The sequence below is a fragment of the Spermophilus citellus genome (assembly GCF_964194105.1).
Source record: "Spermophilus citellus genome assembly, chromosome: 3".
NCBI lineage: Eukaryota > Metazoa > Chordata > Mammalia > Rodentia > Sciuridae > Spermophilus > Spermophilus citellus.
The window spans coordinates 51,372,810-51,392,246 of NC_138184.1; the positions used below are offsets into that span (position 1 = coordinate 51,372,810).

At 46.1% G+C, this 19,437-nt stretch overlaps 1 protein-coding gene across 5 annotated transcripts in view; it reads right to left on the minus strand.

The window, feature by feature from the left end:
- The window catches only part of COLQ (collagen like tail subunit of asymmetric acetylcholinesterase), a 60,317-nt gene that overhangs the window by 30,674 nt on the left and 10,206 nt on the right, over nt 1-19,437 (minus strand). For 2 of the 5 annotated variants that reach the window (XM_081287208.1, XM_081287205.1), the window contains exons 2-5: nt 4,062-4,174; nt 2,333-2,434; nt 549-593; nt 152-233 (exon numbers count right to left, since the gene is read on the minus strand). In XM_081287208.1, coding sequence (XP_081143334.1) covers nt 152-233; nt 549-593; nt 2,333-2,434; nt 4,062-4,174 — 342 coding nt within the window. Of the gene's footprint in view, nt 1-151; nt 234-548; nt 594-2,332; nt 2,435-4,061; nt 4,175-10,802; nt 11,155-19,437 lie in introns of those variants that run through there. The other 3 variants (XM_081287209.1, XM_081287206.1, XM_081287207.1) reach the window with 3 other exon arrangements.

Sequence of the window (19,437 nt, forward strand, 5' to 3'; positions counted from 1 at the left end):
GCAGGCTCCAGCTCCTGACTGAGGACCAGGAGAATGAGCAAGGCTACTTGTCATCATCAGGATGGCCACACCATCACTGTCCACCTGGGTCCTGGTAGCCACACAGGAGTGTGTCACTGCTTCCCCGCCCCAGGAGTGCACACACACTCACACGCATGTGCAGCACAGTTGCCCGGATGGTGCTCACAAAACAGCAGGGTCCATACCTTCCTTCCTGGTCGGCCAAGCTCCCCCTGTGGATGGAGAAGACAGGTAAACAGAAGCAGCTCTGGGAGAGAGGTTCTGGCAGCAGAAGGCCTACTAGGGCGGATGACTGGTCGTGGCAGTGTGGCTCAGCCTGTTGACCAGTCACTTGGCTGGTCACAGCATCCCTGTGGGGCTAGTGGGCCAAATCAGAATACACCAGTGTGCCCTGGGCCCATTATCAGGGCCCGTCCTCACACACTCGAGGCAGAATGGTCTCAACTGGTAAAATCTCAGTGGCACCCCCCAGAAATCAAGCTGGAATTACCCAGGAGAGGTGGGTTGAAGAAAAGAGTGGCTCATACCTTTTCTCCCTTTGGTCCTGTCTTGCCAGGAAGTCCGGGTGGACCCTATACAATTAAGACAAGAATGAAGAAAGAATATACCCAACCAAGGTGGGGCTGTTGCGGAGGGAGGGGGAGAGGGAGGGAGGGGGAGGGGCTCCTACAGAAGCAGCCTTGATCCCTGTGTGGATGTGCAGCGCCCAAGGCCCCTTTCAGCCCTGCAACCCCTTCCCCTCTCTATTCCTCTTCCTCCTTAACTTTCTTGGCACTGTGTTTCCAGCAATGCTAACCCATCCACACTCAGTGACTGTAATTTTTACCCTGGAGCCTTTTGATTGCCTGAAAACTCTTGAGAGCTTATTGAGAACAACTAAAGAGATTGGCAGAAATCCTGGTAGCTGAAAACACGACCCTTTACCATCATGTCTTTTCAGCTACTCACATCAAGCTTCTGGGGGGCCCTGACAAGAGGGAAGTTAAGTTTTGTACCCAGTAGCAGCTGATTTAGAATACTCCGTGGTAGATCTGTGGGTACCAAGATCAACCTTCCCACCTGGAGCAGCAAAATTCTCTTTCACTTTTTTTTTTTTTTTTTTTTGGATAGGGGATTGAACTCAGAGGTGCTTTACCACTGAGCCACATCTCCAGCTCTTTTTTTTTTTTTTTTTAATTTTGAGACTGGGTCTCACTAAGTTGCCAAGGGGCATCACTAAGTTCCTGAGGCTGGCCTCAAACTTGCAATCCTCCTGCCTCAGTCTTCTGAGTTTAGGAGGATTACAGGTCTGTGCCACCATGCCTGGCAAAGGTGTTCTTTTTAAAATGTGAAGAATGCGAGCAAGTAAACTCACATTTCTGTCCCCATGGTCAGCCACAGGAGTGAGGTGATTCCACCTCAGGGGCTCTAGAACCCATTGCCCCAATGTAATGCATGTCCACAGCAAAATTGCAACTGATTTCTGCTTACATGTCTGTGGGGTGCTCAGTCACTATTTTCTAAATTCCCCAGGACTACAGGAAACCCATCAAAATCCCTCGGGCACCCGCAACAGCCCTAGGATCTGCAGGTGAACATGCACAAAGTAGAGACTGTTTGAAATAGGGTTTCTCACCAGGCATGAGACCCTGTCTCTAAATAAAATATAAAAAGGGCTGGGATGTGGTTCAGTGGTTAAGCATCCCCTGGGTTCAATCCCTGGTAGAAAACAAAACAAAACAAAACAAAAAACAGAAAAGGAAAGAAAAAGAAAAGAGAAATGGGATTTCTCTGAAACTGTTCCTCACTTTCCCCACCACCCTCGGTGAGGAGAGGTGGGCTTCTTGGTAGCAATACCAGGGGCCCAAGGAAGCTCCTCTTACCCCCACTTTTCTGTACTAAATGCAGACACCTCTGGGCCCACAGATAGGGCCAATGGTCACATGAGGCCCGTTATCATCAAGGGTTTGTCCAATGCTAACTAAATCATAGCCACATCCATATGGGCAGTATCTCTCTTGATCCCCCAAAATCCAGTATGACAGAAGCAACTAAAAAACATCTTTTGGTTTGTTTCTTTATTTTCCTTCCTTTCATTTTATTTTCCTCTCGCAGGGGCAATTATTATGATTATTATCCCCCTGGCATAGATGAGGAAATCACAGCTGGGAGCTGAGGATTCACCCAGGTGGCTCTGGAGTGGCAAGTAGGAAGAGAAAGAAAACTAATTTTCCACATCACATTAAAAGGGGCAGACACCATGAAACTCTACCCAGAGGGCTCCCCCGGGTTGGAACATAAGGCAGGAGGGAGGGGTCTGGTAGACACCAACCTGGGGGCCGGGGGGTCCAGGGGAGCCGAGAGAGCCCTGCATGCATGGGGACTGTGTGGTCTCGAGTTCCAGGAGGAGATTCTTCATGTCTGGGGAGAGAAGCTTCAGTGCAAAGCAACACAGTGTTAGAAGTCGGACTCGGGGGACAGAGGAAGGGTCACCTCCCTAGACACTGCTCTACTCCAGGGTCAGGTCCAAGACTGGCAATTCCCTGACACAGCAGTATGTGTTCTGAGAAGTTGACCTTTTGGGCCACCAGTTTCAGTTCTCTCATCTGCTCTTGAGACCCACCCGGCACGAATGGGTTACTGAGCTAGCAAGGCCACTTTGGATGGAGTTAGGAAGCTCATTTCAGGACCTTATCCCATGTCTAGGATAGGAGTGTCTAAAAGAAATATAATGCAAGAGAAATATCCAAAAGAAACATAATGAGAACTACATTGTACTTTAAAATTTTTCTGGTAGCCACATTTTTACCTTTTGAAAAGGTAAAAACAAACAAGTGAAGTTAATTTTACAATATGTTTAATTTAACCCAACAGACCCCAAATATTATCACTCCAGCATATATTCAGTATAAAAAGTGACTAATGAGGCATTTTACAATCTTTTTTTCCTCATATGAGGGCTTCACGCTCCTGTTTATTTATTTATTTCAACCAAGAATCCTCAGAATTTAATTGTATTATAGACTAAACATACCCAACAGGCATTTAAAGAGCAGTTCATCCAACACATGTATATAGTTTATTCAGTGCATACACAAACTCCTGTCTATGTCTAACATAAACAGCATATCTCAGTGTGAACATTGAAAGTGCTCAGAGCGCTAGTGGCTATGATTTTGGACAGTATAGGTCTAGGAGATTCCAGAAAGATCTGAGTATCTCAAGTCCCTAGAATGCCCTGGATGGACGTCTTCTAAGTCCTGAGTCCTGCTCCTTTCCTCTCTTCCCCAAATCTGTTCCCTCTCATCCCTCAGTGTGGCTACCGAAAGGCTCTTTCCTGTGTCACTCCATGAACATGGTCTACATAAGTCATGGGCTCTGGAAGGGAATTTATCGTTTCTTGTCCTTTAATTGGCACATAATGTTTGTACATATTTATGATACACTATGATAATTCCATACATGTCTATAATGTGTAATGATCAAATCAGGGTAATTAGTGTTGTGGTCTCCTCAGACCTTTATCATTTCTACGTGTTGGAATTTTTTGGGCTCTCCACTTCTAGTTATTTTGAAATATATCATAAATTGTGGTAGGCTGTCCCTACTGTGCTCTAGAACACGGGAAGTGTGTTTTGGTACCCGTTATACAACCTCTTTCTATTCCCCTTCTATACCCTGCCCCCCATTTTATCCAGATTCCCCTATCCCCCAGGGATTTTTGTAAATGCTTGGGGAGAAGAAAAAGGTAAAGGGAAAATCCATATCTGAATAGCTGATGAGAACCCAGAAATTCATTTAAAAAAAAAAAGTTGGGACATTTTGCCAAATTCAACTCCCATGGGAGAAGACCCTCTCCAACATTGCTGATTTAAGATAGCAGGAGGACAAATACATTCCAGAAACTGCGAAGTGTCCATTTTAGGGTTCAAACTCAGAGTGAGAATAAAGGGTTGACTCTATAGACAGAGTCTGCAGGCAGCCCCTGTTGAGTGGGTGGGGTGCAGAATGGGCATCCAGAAGCCTGGAATTCAATGCTCTCCCAAGCCCCATGTACTCACCGGACTTCGGCCCCCTCTGAGGAAGGGTGGTGGGAACAGTGGGGGCGGAGGGGGTGTCAGCAGGCAGCATGCTTTGTGGCTGCCACGCTTCTTCTGATCCAGGCCAGGAAGGGCTGTGTGAAGAAAACTGCTGCTCGTTAGCGTGAGTTCAGAGCTAGGCTCTCTGCCATGCCCAGCACACCCAAGGGAGACCCATGCGGCCACCCCAGACTTCCAAATCTAATTTCTAACCTGTTAGAGATGGGAGCAGAACTCCTGTCTGCTACTTGACAAGCCCTTGTATTGCTTTTGCTGAATTAAAATGGTGACCATTGTAAGATCCTTCTTCACAGGTTGGTAAATACCTAGGAGCGAAATTGCTGGGCTATAGTTCACGTGTATGTTCATCTTTTAATAGAAAATAACAAGTGATTTTCCAAAGAGATTATACTGACTTACACTCCCACCAGCCAGTGGAGGACAGTTTCTCCTTCTACTGAGATTAACTTGTAGATTTTGTAGATGTGGCAAGGAATGCCAAGTTCGGATGGTAGTTGAGGAGTTGTGTCCCCATTAGTTGGGGAGAAGGAAGTGTTTGTTAAAAACTTTGATACTAAAGAGGAAATCATTCAGACAGGAAGGCAGCAAGGGCTGGAGGTAGGGTTAATTGATTTCAAGGTACTTGGACCCATGATTAAAATACAGACTTCAGGATGAACCCAACTTCTATATATAACTATAAAGATCTAATAAAAATAAAATAAAATTCAGACTCCACTTATATACAAGGATCACCCATTTCATAAAGAGTCATAGTATAGTGTCTCAATACTTGGGTGTCCTAATCCCAAGTGTGAGGAGCTGCAGAGCTTGATTTTCAGGTGGGATCTTGCCAATGTTCGATCTCAGCACACATTCAATGTTGAAGCATGCTTTACAAAAAGAATGCAGATCACAAGTTAGAGCCCAGTAGATTTCTGTGAAGTGAACTGACTCTAGAAACCAGCACCCAGATCAAGAAATAGAACTCTCCAGGACCAGAAGCCCCTCACGCTCCAATCTGTATTCCTCACCCACCACCATCCTGAATTCTAACACCAGGGATTCATCTTGCCCATTTAGACATTCTATATAAATGGAACCATACATATGAATTCTTCCGTTTGTCTTCTCTTGCTTAACCCAAGAGCCATCCAGACTGATTTTCGCAGTTGTTACTGCTGAATGAAGTTCCATGTGGTTAGACCACAATCTACTCATCTATTGATGAGTGGGTAATGGTGGGAAATGGTGAGGTTCATTGGGGTGATACTGCTAGCACCCACCAGAATAGCTAAATGAAAATGGGAGAGACTACCAGTCTGGCTTTGCTCTGGATTGGATAATCTCAGAAAGCAAGGGCTACTCTGACTGGGGACTTTAATTCCTTTTTTTTTTTTTTTTTTTTGAACCAGGATATTGAACCCAGGGATGCTTAACCACCAAGCCACATCCCCAGCCCCTTTTAAAAATTTTTTATTTTGAGACAGCGTCTCACTGAGTTGCTCAGGGCCTTGCTAAGTTGCTGAGGCTGGCTTTGAACTTGCCATCCTCCTGCTTCAGTCTCCTGAGACACTGGGATTACAGGCATGTGCCATATTCTTATCTGGAAGAAGAGATGCCACAAACAAGGATGTAAAACAGCCAGAACTGTCATCCATTGGCTGGGGGGAATGTAAGTTGGTATAACCTCTTCAGAAAACTGCTTGGTATTTTCTATTAAAGGTAAGCATACACATAGGCTATGGCCCCACAATTTCACTCCTAGCTATTTACCAACAGAAAGGTAGGGTTTTTTTTCACCAAAACACAAGTAAATAGAAACAATATTCATAATTGCCAAAATGAATGAATTTTTAGTTCCTAGTTTTTTTGAGGTTTTTATTTGTTTTTTTTTTTTGTTTTGTTTTGTACCAGGAATTGAAACCAGAGGAGCTCTATCACTGAGCTAAACCCCCAGCCCTTTTTATTTTTTATTTCGAGATGGGGTCTCAGTAAGTGGCCCAGGCTGACCTCAAACTTGCAATCCTCCTGCCTCAGCCTCTGGAGTTGCTGCGATTACAGGAGTGTGCCACCATACGTGACTTTGTTCCCAGTTTTAGTCTTATAATGGGACCCTTACCTTTACCCCATAACAGAATCTCCGACATCGCAGAACGTTTTCAGGCTTCCCACTACATAGGCAGTTCTTACTCCGTTTTTAGTCTTATCACCAGGAAGCCTCTCTTCACTTCCCAGGCCAAGGTTGAGGGCCCTTCTACCCTGCTATGTTTTTCTCTGGGTTCATGGTAATGTTAGTTCTTCCTCACAGATGAAACTGTTTCATTACATCTTCTTGATTAAACTGTACTTTCCAGGAGGACAGGAGTCAATTTTCATCACCAGTCTCTAACAGTGTACCTCGTAGACAGTAGGTGCTCCACAAATGTTTGCTGAACTAATAACACACACACACACACACACACACACACACACACACACACACACACCCCAGGGATTGATCCCAGGGGCATCTAACTACGAAGCCACACCCCCATCCCCACTCCTTTTTAAATATACTTTATTTTTAGATAGGGTCTCCCTGGGTTGCTTAGAGCTTCTCTAAGTTGCTGAGGCTGGCTTTGAACTCACGATCCTCCCGTCTCAGCCTCCCAATGATCCTCCTGCCTCAGCCTCCCAAACTGCTTGGATTACAGGCGTGTATCACCGTGCCCATCTGAACTAATAATATTAATGACAAACACTACAAGGCAGTGTAGTTCGTGTGTATAAATTTACCTAATCCTCAAGACAACCCTGAGAACTAACTGCTATTATTATCTCCAACCCCATTTTACAGGTCTGTTAACCAAAGCAATGAGCTAAGCAATTTGCCCCGTCCTATAGCTAGAAAATGACAGAGCCCAGACTTGAACCCAGGCGGTCTGGTTTCTGAATTCTTCCTCATAAACTCTATACCATGACTCCTATGGGTCAAAATGAAGGTCAGGGACTGAGAGGGAGGCAAGGAGCTCCTAACAACCCCTAGAAACTATTGTATCAATGTTCTCCAGAGACTGCTGAGAATATAACTAGTCCAACCAAGTTGGGCTGTCAGAGTCCTTGCAACAGGATGTACACACAATCAGAGGACCCTGGAGGCATCCCAATAAGAGAGTGTTAGAATTTATTCTAGGATTTGGGGTTTTGCTAGGTGATTTGGAGGGAGACCATGAGAAGCAAAAGTCTGGCTTTGCTTTGGATTGAATGCTGTCAGGAAGCAAGGGCTACTCTGATCAGGCACCTGAATTCTCACCTAGAAGAGGGGACTAAATCTGCAAAGGGTGAAAAGCAGCTGTTACTCATATTTGCAAGGATGGGGAAACGTTCATTTTTGTGGCTGGATGACAGCCATGCTTTTGTCTGTGTTTGGTTATGGTTTTCAGGTGCTCCTGTTTTCATGCTGATCCCTCAAGGTCATGGAATGGTGCTGCCTGAGGTTGGTGTTCTGGGAATTTGTTCACATGCTGAAAGGAGACATGTGGCAAGCTGTGAGCATTGGGTCTGCTCCAGCTGACACCGGCTGCTTTTCCCTAGTGGTGAGAGGTAAGTTCTTTTTCTTTTGGTCCTGGGGATTGAACACAGGGGCACCTAACCACTGAGCCACATCTCCAGCTCTTTTTTATATTTTATTTAGAGATAGCATCTCACTGAGTTGCTTAGGGCCTTGCTACTTTGCTGAGGCTGGCTTTGAACCCACAAAACTCCTGCCTCAGCCTCCCAAGTCACTGGCATGAGGGCATGTGCCACTGTGACCAGCAGAAGGTTGTTCTTGATCTTGACATTGATGCCAGTTCTTTCCTAAAGTGTGAACTAACTAGGAGTGGGCAGCTTCAGTTGCCACCCTACCTGGGGCACACGGAGAAGGTGGCAGATGTATACCAACAGTACAGTTTCTCAGCAGTCTCTCTTTTGCCTCTGCACATGGCTAAGGGCTGGGTAAGGCTTCAGCTTTCTGCAAAAATCTCTTCCGGCTAGGATCACCTGAGAACCTGGCAGTTCCCCCTCAGCTAATTTGCACTCATTTATTTTTCCAGACCACATACGGCTTCCAGTGCCTTCCTTTCTTCCCCCAGGACCCTGTGTGGCTCCCATTGATGAAACACCTTGTATCATTTTAAGGCAGTCACTTTGCTTCTCTGATTTCTTCCTGGAAACTGGAGACCTCTTCAGGGACCATAAATTATCAGTTGCTTTTCTTGCAAAGGCATCTGCTTTGCCCCCACCCCCACTCCACCCTGACCCCCCCCATCCCTCCTCCCTCTTTCCCCCTTGACCCACTTCATTTCCAGCAGGTGAAGGCCATTGATCCCTGCCCCTCCCCCAACTCCCTGGAGCTGTTTGTTTTTAGCCCAGTCTAGTTTATTTACAGCTCATTCCAGCTCAGAATATTTCCATCAGGTGGCCGTGTGTGGGAGCAGCTCTCCCCCTTCCCACCCTCCCCATCAGCTAAGCCAGGACTTCACATATCTATTTTGGTGTCCTGAGAGTGGCCTGTGGGTCTCTCTCAGGACTATTGCTGTCTCTGTTGGAATCATGTCTGGAAAAGCCCCAGAAGCCTCTGTTGTAATGGAAACCATTGTGTGTGTATGTACAGGGGCCTGCAGAAAACCAGTGCCCCACGCGGCTCAGCTCCCGGCCAGCTGTCTTGAAAAAGCCAACTGTCACAGAATTTCAGGACTGTTGACCTCACTTAAAGACAACAAAGTCATATCACACGTGGCCACTGCATTTACAAATTATGGGTAATTGTCTAATGCAGGCTTTTGGCAAGTGTCTGGGGGTTCCCCCCCATGGTTCATGCTAGTTTTGCCCTTTGGACTCAGTAGTCAATCTCCTGTTTCATCTTGAGAAACTGAGGGGTATCCTTGGAAAGAGACTCACACCAACTTACTCTTGGAAATGTAGGGACTTGTGTCAAAGAGTGTGATCTAGGTGCAAGCGGATGTGTGATATGGTGCAATTCCCGTCCTCAACCTGAGACTCAGTTTCCTGATCTGTACCACAAGGGATTTGATCTACCCCATTACCAAGGTCCTTTTTAAAAATAAACACAATCCAGTCACAAGGGCAATTATTAAGAATACAAGTAACAATAAATATTGGTGAGAATGTGGGGGAAAATTATGCACTTAAACATTGCTGGTGGGGACTGCAAATTCGTGCAACCACTCTGGAAAGCAGTATGGAGATTCCTCAGAAAACTGGAATGGAACCACCATTTGACTCAGTTATCCTAGTCCTCAGTCCATATCCAAAGGACTCAAAATCAGCATACTGCAGTGACACAGCCACATCAATGTTTATAGCAGCACAATTCACAATAGCTAAGCTATGGAACCAAACTAGGTGTCCCTCAATAGATGAATGAATAAAGAAAATTTTACAGATACACAATGGAATATAACTCAGCCATAAAGAAAATTACTTTATGAGTTTGCTGGTGACTGGATGGAACTGGAGACTATCACACTAAATGAAACAAGCCAATCTCCAAAAAACCAAAGACTGAATGTTCTCTCTGATATGTGGATGCTATCACATAATAAGGGGGAAGGGGAAGAATAGAAGAATAGAAGCTCATGGGATTAGACAAAGGGGAATGAAGGGAGGGGAGGGGATTGGGAATAGGAAAGACAGTGGAACGAATATATGAACACACGACCAGTGAAACTCCACATCACGTCCAACCACAAGAATGGGATCCTAACTAGAATAAAGTTAGACTCCATGTATATAGAATACACTCTACTGTCATGTATATCTAAAAAGAACAAATGCAAGAAGCAACCCGAGAAGTCATCCTGCATTAGCAGGTTGGGAAACATGGTGAGTGCAGCCACATGCAGAGATTCTGCCGCTGCTTGTCCAGTTGGTGGACTGCTGCACATTTTGCTTCCTTCTCCCCCTCCTGCTTTGGGGCCTTAACCTGCCTCCCGAGACTGGTGTTAGAAGGAGGCCTGGGGATGAATGAGAGATGGTGGGGGGCACCTGTGACACCCTCCACAGCATCACCTGGTGCCCCAATAGTTGTCTGGACATCTCAGCAACCAACAAGTTATCAGACTAACTGGCTACAGTCTGCCCAAAGTTTCCCATGATGTACATATTCCACAAAAGGCTGAACCCTAGAACTTTCCTTCACCCACCCTCCCCACCCCTGCACGCACCACACAAGCCTTAAAGCGCAAATCTCTTCCTAAAAGTAGGAACTTCTCTGAAAGACCAGGGTAGAAGTTTGCTATTTATGACTCGCACCCAGAGTGGGCCCAGGGGACAGGTGGGGACGCAACCTACAAAGAAAATGATTTGGTGTTTTGGTGGCTGCTGCTTCTAAGCCATGTTACCTAAACTAGCTGGCCTGGAGAGCGCCCCAGCCACCTTATGCCAGGGGACCCTGGACTGCAGAACACAATTTCATCTCAAAGCTGAGGGAACAGCAGCTACCAGCCTGCTACCCTGAAGTCAAGGTCACAAGAAGAGCACAAAAAATGGGCACCTATGTTGAGTCCCCACCCACCCATCTGCCAACCCCCTTCACCCTGCAATCCCAACACTGGCTGAGAAGTTTAAAATTTTGAAGTTTTCTCAGAGATCCCAGGGTAGGTCTGCTCTCCAGGTTTTTTTGTTGTTGTTTTTTTTCCCCCAAAACCATCGGAGCAGGCGCATGCACACAGGACTCACCCAGGCAGCAAGCCGAGTAGCACAGCAGTCCAGAAAGGGTGAGCAGATGAGCCAGGCTGAATGATGGGCGCGTCATGGTGGGGCAAGGCCCAAGGCAGACTGGCCCGGGGACGCAAGCTGGAGACTGGCTGGGATTCGTCCCGCCCCCAAGTGCTCCCTGAGCCTGGCCTGCTTGGCATTTGGGGTGGGAGCTGGCCAATCCCTGCTTTGATGTTGCTTCTGCCCCAGATGCCAGGGGTCCAGGGGCCAGGGATGGGTAGGCAGCCCTGCCCTGGCCACCCAGCAATGCTCCTCTGGGGCAGGCTGGGAAGACAGACTGGCCTCCGCCCGGGGGAGGATGGGATGTGAGGTTGGGAGCCCAGGGCACTGATCACCCCCACAGGCTGAGAGGAAATGAAGTGCAATCCGTCAAACAGGCTGCTTTTCATTTGGCTCCAAAAAAGCCCCCATCAGTACTGCCTCTGGCAAGACTCACAGCCAACCCCCAGTGGACAGTGTCCAAGGAGGCTCCGCCTCCTGTTTCAGGGAAGACCTTGGTGGCCAAGGGGTCTCTCTATGTCTGTGCCAGCGTGCTGCCAACAAAGCCAAACTTAATTATCACAACAACAACAAAACACTCTCTCTCAGCCTCTCTATCTCCAAAGAGCATGAGGGCAAGCCTTTCCATTTCATTTCATTTATTTATTTTTGGCGCTGGGGATTGAACCAAGGGCCTTGTGCATGCTAAGCATTCTACCGCTGAGCTACACCCCCAGCCTCAAATCTTTTTAAATGAAACCTGCTCTTAAAATAATAAAATGGCACGTGGCCGGCTACATGCTGAAATCCACCTGATATTTTACAGGCATACCCAAAGCATGAGCAAACACATGATATCCTAGGTCATAAAAGACAAGATTACTAGTACTTAGCAATAAGTACTGCTTTGTTTGTTTTGGGTTTTGGTACCAGGGATTGAATCCAGGACACTTAACCACTGAGCCCCATCCCCAGCCTGTTCTATATTTTATTTAGACACAGGATCTTGCTGAGTTGCTTAGGACCTCACTAAGTTGCTGAGGCTGACTTTGAACTCATGATCCTCCTGCCTCAGCCTCCTGAGCTGCTGGGATGACAGGTGTGTGCCACTGCACCTGGCAGCACTGTCGCACTCAGTAAAGACTATGAATTATAACAAGAGTCAGCAAACTTTTGTTATAAAGGGACAGAGAGTAAGTGTTTGAGGCTTTGTGGGTCACAAGGTCTCCTTTGCAACTTATACATAAAAGCAGCCATTATACATAAAAGCAGCCATAGACAATATATAAAGGAATGAGTGAGACTGTGTTCCAAAAAAACTCTACTTATAAAAATAGGGGGCAGGCTGGATTTAGCCAGTAGGCTACAGTTTGCCCACGATATTTTTCATTCTAGTTATATGGAGTAAAAAAGAGAAGTGGTTAACAGGAGTGGGGATGTCTGGAGGGATTTACAGGAGGGAGAAATGAGTACCAGTTGAGGGTGAGGAGATATGAGTGAAAAAATCAGAGGAGGCTTCCTGGAGGAGGTGGCATATGAGCTGAATGAGCCTTGTAAGGAAAGATTTATAGATACAAACATGGAGGGGGAAGAAGGCAGACTCTGTTCCTTCTCTGGGGAATTTGCCTGTGTTCTTCTCAGAAACAGGATCTAAGACACCAGAAGAAGCAGTAAGGAGGACAGGGAGTGCTCAGTCCTGAGCCAAGACACCTGCAGAAATATCATCTGCATTACACTTTCCCCTGTCCCCTGCTCTGGGTCACATCCCTCCTGGTCACATTTCAAACTTCACGTCAAGCCTTTGGAGTTGGAAGTTTTGCACTTTCCACATCAAAAGCATTCATATTTTTACTATATGACACCTTACACCGCCAATCTACTCAGTAGTACCTGTGTCACTGATGTAAAACCAAAGGCGACTGGACTAGCTGATGGCCGGGCTCCTGTCCAAGTCTGCAGGTGTTTGAACCTCTTTTTTTTTTTTCACACCAGAGATTAAACCCAAGGGTACTTGACCACTGAGCTCCATCCCCATCCCTCTTTTTTTTTTTTTTTTTAAGAGAGAGAGAGAGAATTTTTAAATATTTATTTATTTTTTAGTTTTCTGCGTACACAATATCTTTGTTTGTATGTGGTGCTGAGGATCGAACCCGGGCCACACGCATGCCAGGAGAGCGCGCTACCGCTTGAGCCACATCCCCAGCCCCCCAGCCCTCTTTTATATTTTATTTAGAGACAGAGTCTCACTGAGTTGCTTAGGGCCTCGCTAAGTTGTTGAGGCTGGCTTTGAACTCACAATCCTCCTGCCTCAGCCTCCCAAGTTGCTGGGATCACAGGCCTGTGCCACCGCGCCTGGCTGAACCTCTAGTTTGAACCTAATTACTGAAGCTCATGGGTGTCTCTTCCAGTCTCCCTCTCTTCTCCTCCTCTCTACTGTGGCTGCTTTTTTTTTTTTTTTTTTTTTTTTTTTTGCTAAGTCTTGTTCTCTATGTCCTCTGTCTTCCCAGCACTAACAGTTGAATTTCCTTAGATCAAATGCCTGTGTGTATACTAGACCTTTCAGCTGCCTCTCAACCTGGGAGTCAGGAACCCTGTTCTCCAGCCCTGGCAGTAACTTGCATCCCCTTTGGGCCTCAAATTTTCCAGATGTCAACGGGGAGCAGCGTGCACCAGATGAGCTCTGTGCCCTTTCCAGCTTTTCTGTGATTCCTGAAACATAATGGCCCTGCCTAAGGGTCCTCGATGCAATGGAGGATCTCTCCTCTTCGTCCTGCTGAGCAATCTTTGGCCTCCAGTTCCCTCAGGTGCCTTGGCCCAGGCACCAGCTTGCCACGGCAGAGCTGCCTGCAAAATCTAATTCATAATCAAAGTTTCTGGGGCCTTCCTGCAGCTGTCTCCAGGTGTCATATTCACAGTATTTTGTCTTAATTGCAGGTCTGGGATTTATCAACCAGGCCAGAATACTGCTTCTGGAATACTGCCTCCCTGGGCACTGCTCCAGAAAATTTGCCCCTGCTGCTGCCACTCGCCCTCCCGGGCCAGCAGCTACCTCCACTCCAGTTGGCTGAAGATTGGGGCCAATGTGGATTCTGCTCTGCATCTTCCTCCTGCCGGGTTTCCCGTCACTACCCCACAGAGAGATTTTGGGGGGCCTAGATAACACAGGCACCCTTCCCAGAGGTCCAGAGGCAAAGATGTCTGCTTGTTTGTGGGCAGAGCCTGGGGTCTCAAATCTGTTGTCCCATCCCAAAACTTTGGTAGTCCCAGGAGTAGGTTTGAGGACCCGACTTCTCCCCGACAGCTATGAAAGACTCCCCTTGGCCAGACTTTAGCTGGGCTCCTCTTTCCTCTGCTCGACTAGACCTTGAACTTGGACTTCTGTGTCCTCCCTGGCAATATCCAATTATAGCAAGAATCCTGAAAAGTCAGCTTACGGAGAATCCCCCATCCTTGACATCTAATCAAATTCTGAACCCAGGGGTGCTTAACCACTGATCCATATCCCCAGCCCCCCTTTTTTTGTATTTTATTTAGAGACAGGGTCTCACTGAGTTGCTTAAGGCCTCATTAAGTTGCTGAGGCTGGCTTTGAACTCATGATCCTTCCACCTCAGCCTCCTGAGCTGCTGAGATTACAGGCATGTGCCCCTGCACCCGGCTCCTTCCTCACCCTTGATATCTTACCACCCTCTCCTGACTTCGGTAAGAATCCAATTAAGTTGGTTTAGACAGAATCCCCCTATACTTGATGTCTACTGTTGGTAATTTTCCACCCGCTCACCTAACCTGTTCCTTAGCTATAAATCTTTACTTGTCCTTGTACCAGGAGCTGACCTTGTCCTAGTCTTTGAACCTGTGGCAGACACCTTGAATTTTTTCCTTACCATTTTAACAAGTGCCAGAATAATCTTCAACATTACCTCCACGTTCAATGCTTTTGTTCTTTGGGAGGGACCCATAGCAGGTTCTACTTAAGCACACAAACATTTATTGAAGGCTCACTGTGTGCCAAGCCTTCCATATGCCACCAGAATATAGAGATGAAGAAGCTCATGGCCTGACCCTTGGAAGGAAAAGAGTTATCATCTCATCTGCTCACTTGTGCTGATTGGTCTGAGTTTCCTGGAACGGTGCCTCATGAAGGATTCTGAGAAGAGGGCCATGATATATTGCCCTTCCTGTAACTCCTGCGCTGCATGCTCGCTTGCTGACCCTTACTCTGCAAAATCCTTATCATGAAACAACAATGACACTGGGCTTAGCATTTTCCATACATTCTTGCTTTTTGTTCTCAGGACCAATTTATCTCTATTTTATGGAGAATAAAATGACTCTCAAAGAAATCAGGTCACTTGTCTGAACCACACAGCTAGTGCAGACATGGGGGCAGAGTTCAGAAGAAGCCTTGCACACAGACCAGTGAGGAGGTGCCCCCTCCTGGTGCCAGCTTACCCGGCTCCTGGGGCAGCTCACTAGTCCCTGGCTAATAGCACTCTTCCCGCTATTCTCATGCCACCTGGAGTCAGTTTCCCTCTGGTCTGGCCCTTCCCTGGCCAGCAGCTACCTCCACTCCTAACTTCCAGCTACTGACTTAACATCCCAAGACATCTTCAGAGTTGTGAATGTGCAGAGATGACTGACAGTTCCCCAAAAGGTGTGCACCGCCTTCCATAGGCTGGAGGAATCCCTGAGAAGTGGCTGTTTCTCGGTCCCCTGTGGGGGGAAGACACAGAGGCAGGTGACTATTCTTGCCAACAGTTCTGCCTGAGTGCAGAGGACTCAATCCTTCAGAGATGGTGGAGCCATGAGAGGGAAAGATCCTGAGTTCCCCAATGCCCCTGGACTGGTAGGTGAGCATAAATGTTTTGATTAGATTAAGTCATGAAAATCCTTATTTCCTGCAATAGGTGATATTGCCCCAACCCACCCAGCAATGGAGAACATTCTATGATGCTTCCTAGCCAATCCTTCTTTGTTCCCCACACAACCTCCTCCTCCTCCTCCTCCTCATCATCATCATCATCATCATCCTCACTTTTAGATAAGGCCACCGGCGATCATGGGATGCAGCTACGATCAAACCCCACCCAGTATGTATGACCCAGTAGGTAGTAGGTCAGGGTTCAATCCAGATTGAATGCAGTTAACAGCACAAAGTAATAACTCCTTCTACCTACCACCCCTAGAAAGAATGAGCAGGAAACATCAGGAAAATGGCATCTAGAAGAACCAGAGTCATTGCCTCACCCAGCTGGGGTGGAGCCTTTATCAAGACCCACAATCATGTTTTTCTAATCGAACCTTATGATTATTCATCTATGGATTCCTGTTTCCTGGTCTGTAAACTCCTATGAGCTGACAATCTTGGTGGCCTCTGTATCTCTATCATAAGGAGGGTTCAATCAAGTGTACTGGTGACTGTCAATCAAATATACATTGGCCTTCTCTGTCTTACTCTAGAAGTGGGCAAAGAATTCAAGTCACTTTGAAGTCCATCAAAAACTAAGATGGATCAATAGATATATAATAGCATAAACAGAGCAAAACACTGACCATTGCAGAATCTATGTGGGGAATGTATTAGTTTGCTAGTGCTGCTATAACAAAATATCACAGCTTAGGTGACTTAAACAGACATTTACTTCTCATAGCTCTGGAAACTGTTAAGTTCAAAAATCAAGGTGTCAGTAGGTGTAGTTTCTCCTGGGTGGCTTCGGTCTTGACTCTCTATGCTTCCCTGCTGTCTTTGTGTATCCAAATCTCTTCTTCTATAAGGATACCAATCAGATGGATTTAGGGTCCATCCTCAGGGCCTCACTTAATCACCTCTTTAAAGAGCCTCCCTACCTCACATTTTGAGGTCCTGGGATTATTAGAGCTTCAACATGTGGTTTTTTTTTTTTTTTTTCAATGCTGGGAATTGAAACGAGGGTGTAGCTCAGGCTAGGCTAGTGCTCTATCACTGACTGAGCCACATCCCCAGCCCTTTTTATTTTTTATTTGAGACAGGGTTTCGATAAGCTGCTGAGGGCCTCACTAAGTTGCTGAGGGTGGCCTCAAACTTGTGATCTCCCTGCCTCACCTCCCAAACCACTGGGATTACAGGGGTGCACCACCATACCCTATACATACACCATACCTAAATGAATTTTGAGGAGATACAATTAAGCCAATAGCAGATGTTCCCTCAACTGTTCTTTTCATATTTTGAACTTTTTTGAAAGTGTCTATAATAAAAAAGAATAACAACTGGGCTTGGTGGCTCATGCTTCTAATCCAGTGGCTCTGGGGGCTGAGGCAGGAGGATTGCAAGTCCAAAGCCAGCCTCACCATCTTAGCAAGGTCCTAAGCAACTCAGCAAGACCCTGTCTCTAAATTAAATGCAAAAATGGTGGGGCTGTGGCTCAGTGGTTAAGTGCCCCTGAATTCAATCCCCAGTACAGAAAGAAAATTTAGAATTATTTATTATCTTATTTAATTAAAAAAATTTAAGTGGGCAACTTAGAACTGCAAGATTTCTCTGTAAATGTTAGGGTGGGGAATGGGTGAGTCCAATGCCTCTGTTGGCAAAGACCTAGGGGTCCCTGGAGCTGCCCAGAGCTAGGGCACCAGTACTGCTTGGAGGAGGGGACTGCAGTCACTTTGAGGGTTACCCCATCCCCAAGAATGACATGAGAAGGACATTCTCTTTCTTTCCCGCTCCTCCTCATTCATAGAGACAACTTGAGGAGTCTGTCCAAGCCACAGGGATGAAAGGAGGAGGACGACCTCCTTCCTGTCATTATTTTATATAAGTCATATATCAAAAGTGACGACTGTGCACACATATATTCAAGGAAACAAAACCCATCCCCCTTTCCTCCTGCAAGGGAATTATTTTGGAACTTATCTAAAGGAAGCCATCTGCTTTCTTGAGTTCAAGCTCTAATTTGACCAAATGGCATGTGGTAAATAGAGAGGAAGAAGGACAATGTCATTAGGAGCTCAGGGAGCATAAAGAAACTTCCCCACGGCTGGCTGCGCCTCGGCTCTCAATTCAATTACAGTGGCCGGCATAAATCAGTGGGCACTATTAAATCTTCTGCCCGGGTTTGACAGGGGAGGCCAAGTTTGTAGAATGATTCGGGAGATCTGGCCACAAGTCAGAGACAAAAACCCTCCAGCTGTGTCCGGCCCAGCCGGTGCATTATTTCCAACACCCGCTGACAACTGTGGCGAAGGAAAGACCCTGTGTTTCCATCCTCTGGGTTCCTGTGCCTTCATTTTTCCCTGGTGACATTTGAGCCCCACGGTCACTTGTGATTCAAACCAGGTGGCTCACTGAACCCCTTCCCTCAGAGACCCCCACATCCCTGCTTGTACACTCCAGGATCTGTTATCCAGGGGTCCACAGCAAGTGGGGAGGAGGGAAGCTGGGTTCCAGGGAGCCCGCTGGCTGCCCACACACACGGACTGGCATCTCACTGAGTCACTTGAACCTCTAGATCCCAGAATTTGGGGAATCTGAGGCTGGCTCCTTTGGATTTAATTGATCAATAGAATTTCTCAATGGAACAAAATGGCAAGATGAAACTTCATAGCACTATAATTGTGTGATTCTACCATTCTGGAAATTCTCCAAGATCTCAAAACTCCTGGCTGTTTTGGATCTAACAAACTTTTCTTCCTCCCTCCCTCCTTCCTTCCTTCCTTTTTTTGTACCAGGAATTGAAACCAAAGGCACTTAACCACTGAGCCACAACCCCCAAAATATAAAAATTATATTTTTGATTTTGAGAAAGCGTCTCTCTAAGTTGGTTGGAACCCCACTGAGTTGCTGAGGTTGGCTTTGAACTTGTGATCCTGCTGCCTCAGCCTCCACGCCTGGCTCTAAAAGACTTTTAAAAACAGAACAATCTTATTTTGTGCTTTAGATGAGAGACAGCACTTTGATTGCACATGTGGTATTCATTTACATGTTTAGAATTGTAAATGCATGTATCTGGTTCAAAATTCAAAAAGTATAAGTGGGTAAATATGAACAATCTCTCTCACCCTTCTCCCCCCAGCCTATCAGCTCCAGTGACTTATTATCAGCCCATTACTTCATTTCCTATGTATATTTCTATATGCAAGCAAATAGGTAGGTATGATATTTCTCCTCTCTTTCTCAGAGAGGATTTTTTTTATACAGTTGAATAGTTGTGTTTGGAGAATGGAGTGTCTCTCTCTCCGATCATCAAGTGAGCTGTTTCCCTCCACCACACTCTTCCATCATGATTATGCCTCAACTCGAGCCCCGGAGAGTAGAGCCAGCTGTCTATAGTCTGAGACCTCTGAAACCGTGAGCCCTCAAATAAATTTTCTTCCACTACAATTGTTCTGGTCAAGTCTTTTAGTCACAGCAGTGAACAAACTGACTAAAACACCCACTAATTTTATAGTTCATATTTTAGAGTTAAATCTTAATTCATTTGTAATTCATTCTGGCATGAAATGTAAGTTTGCTTGTTTTCTAAATAAAAAATCTTTAAACCACCTTTAGATAACCCACACACATCAGCTACCATAGCACTCCTTAACTAAAGGTTAAGCATTGCCCTACAACAGCCCAGAGTTGTTGATATTTTATCCATTTA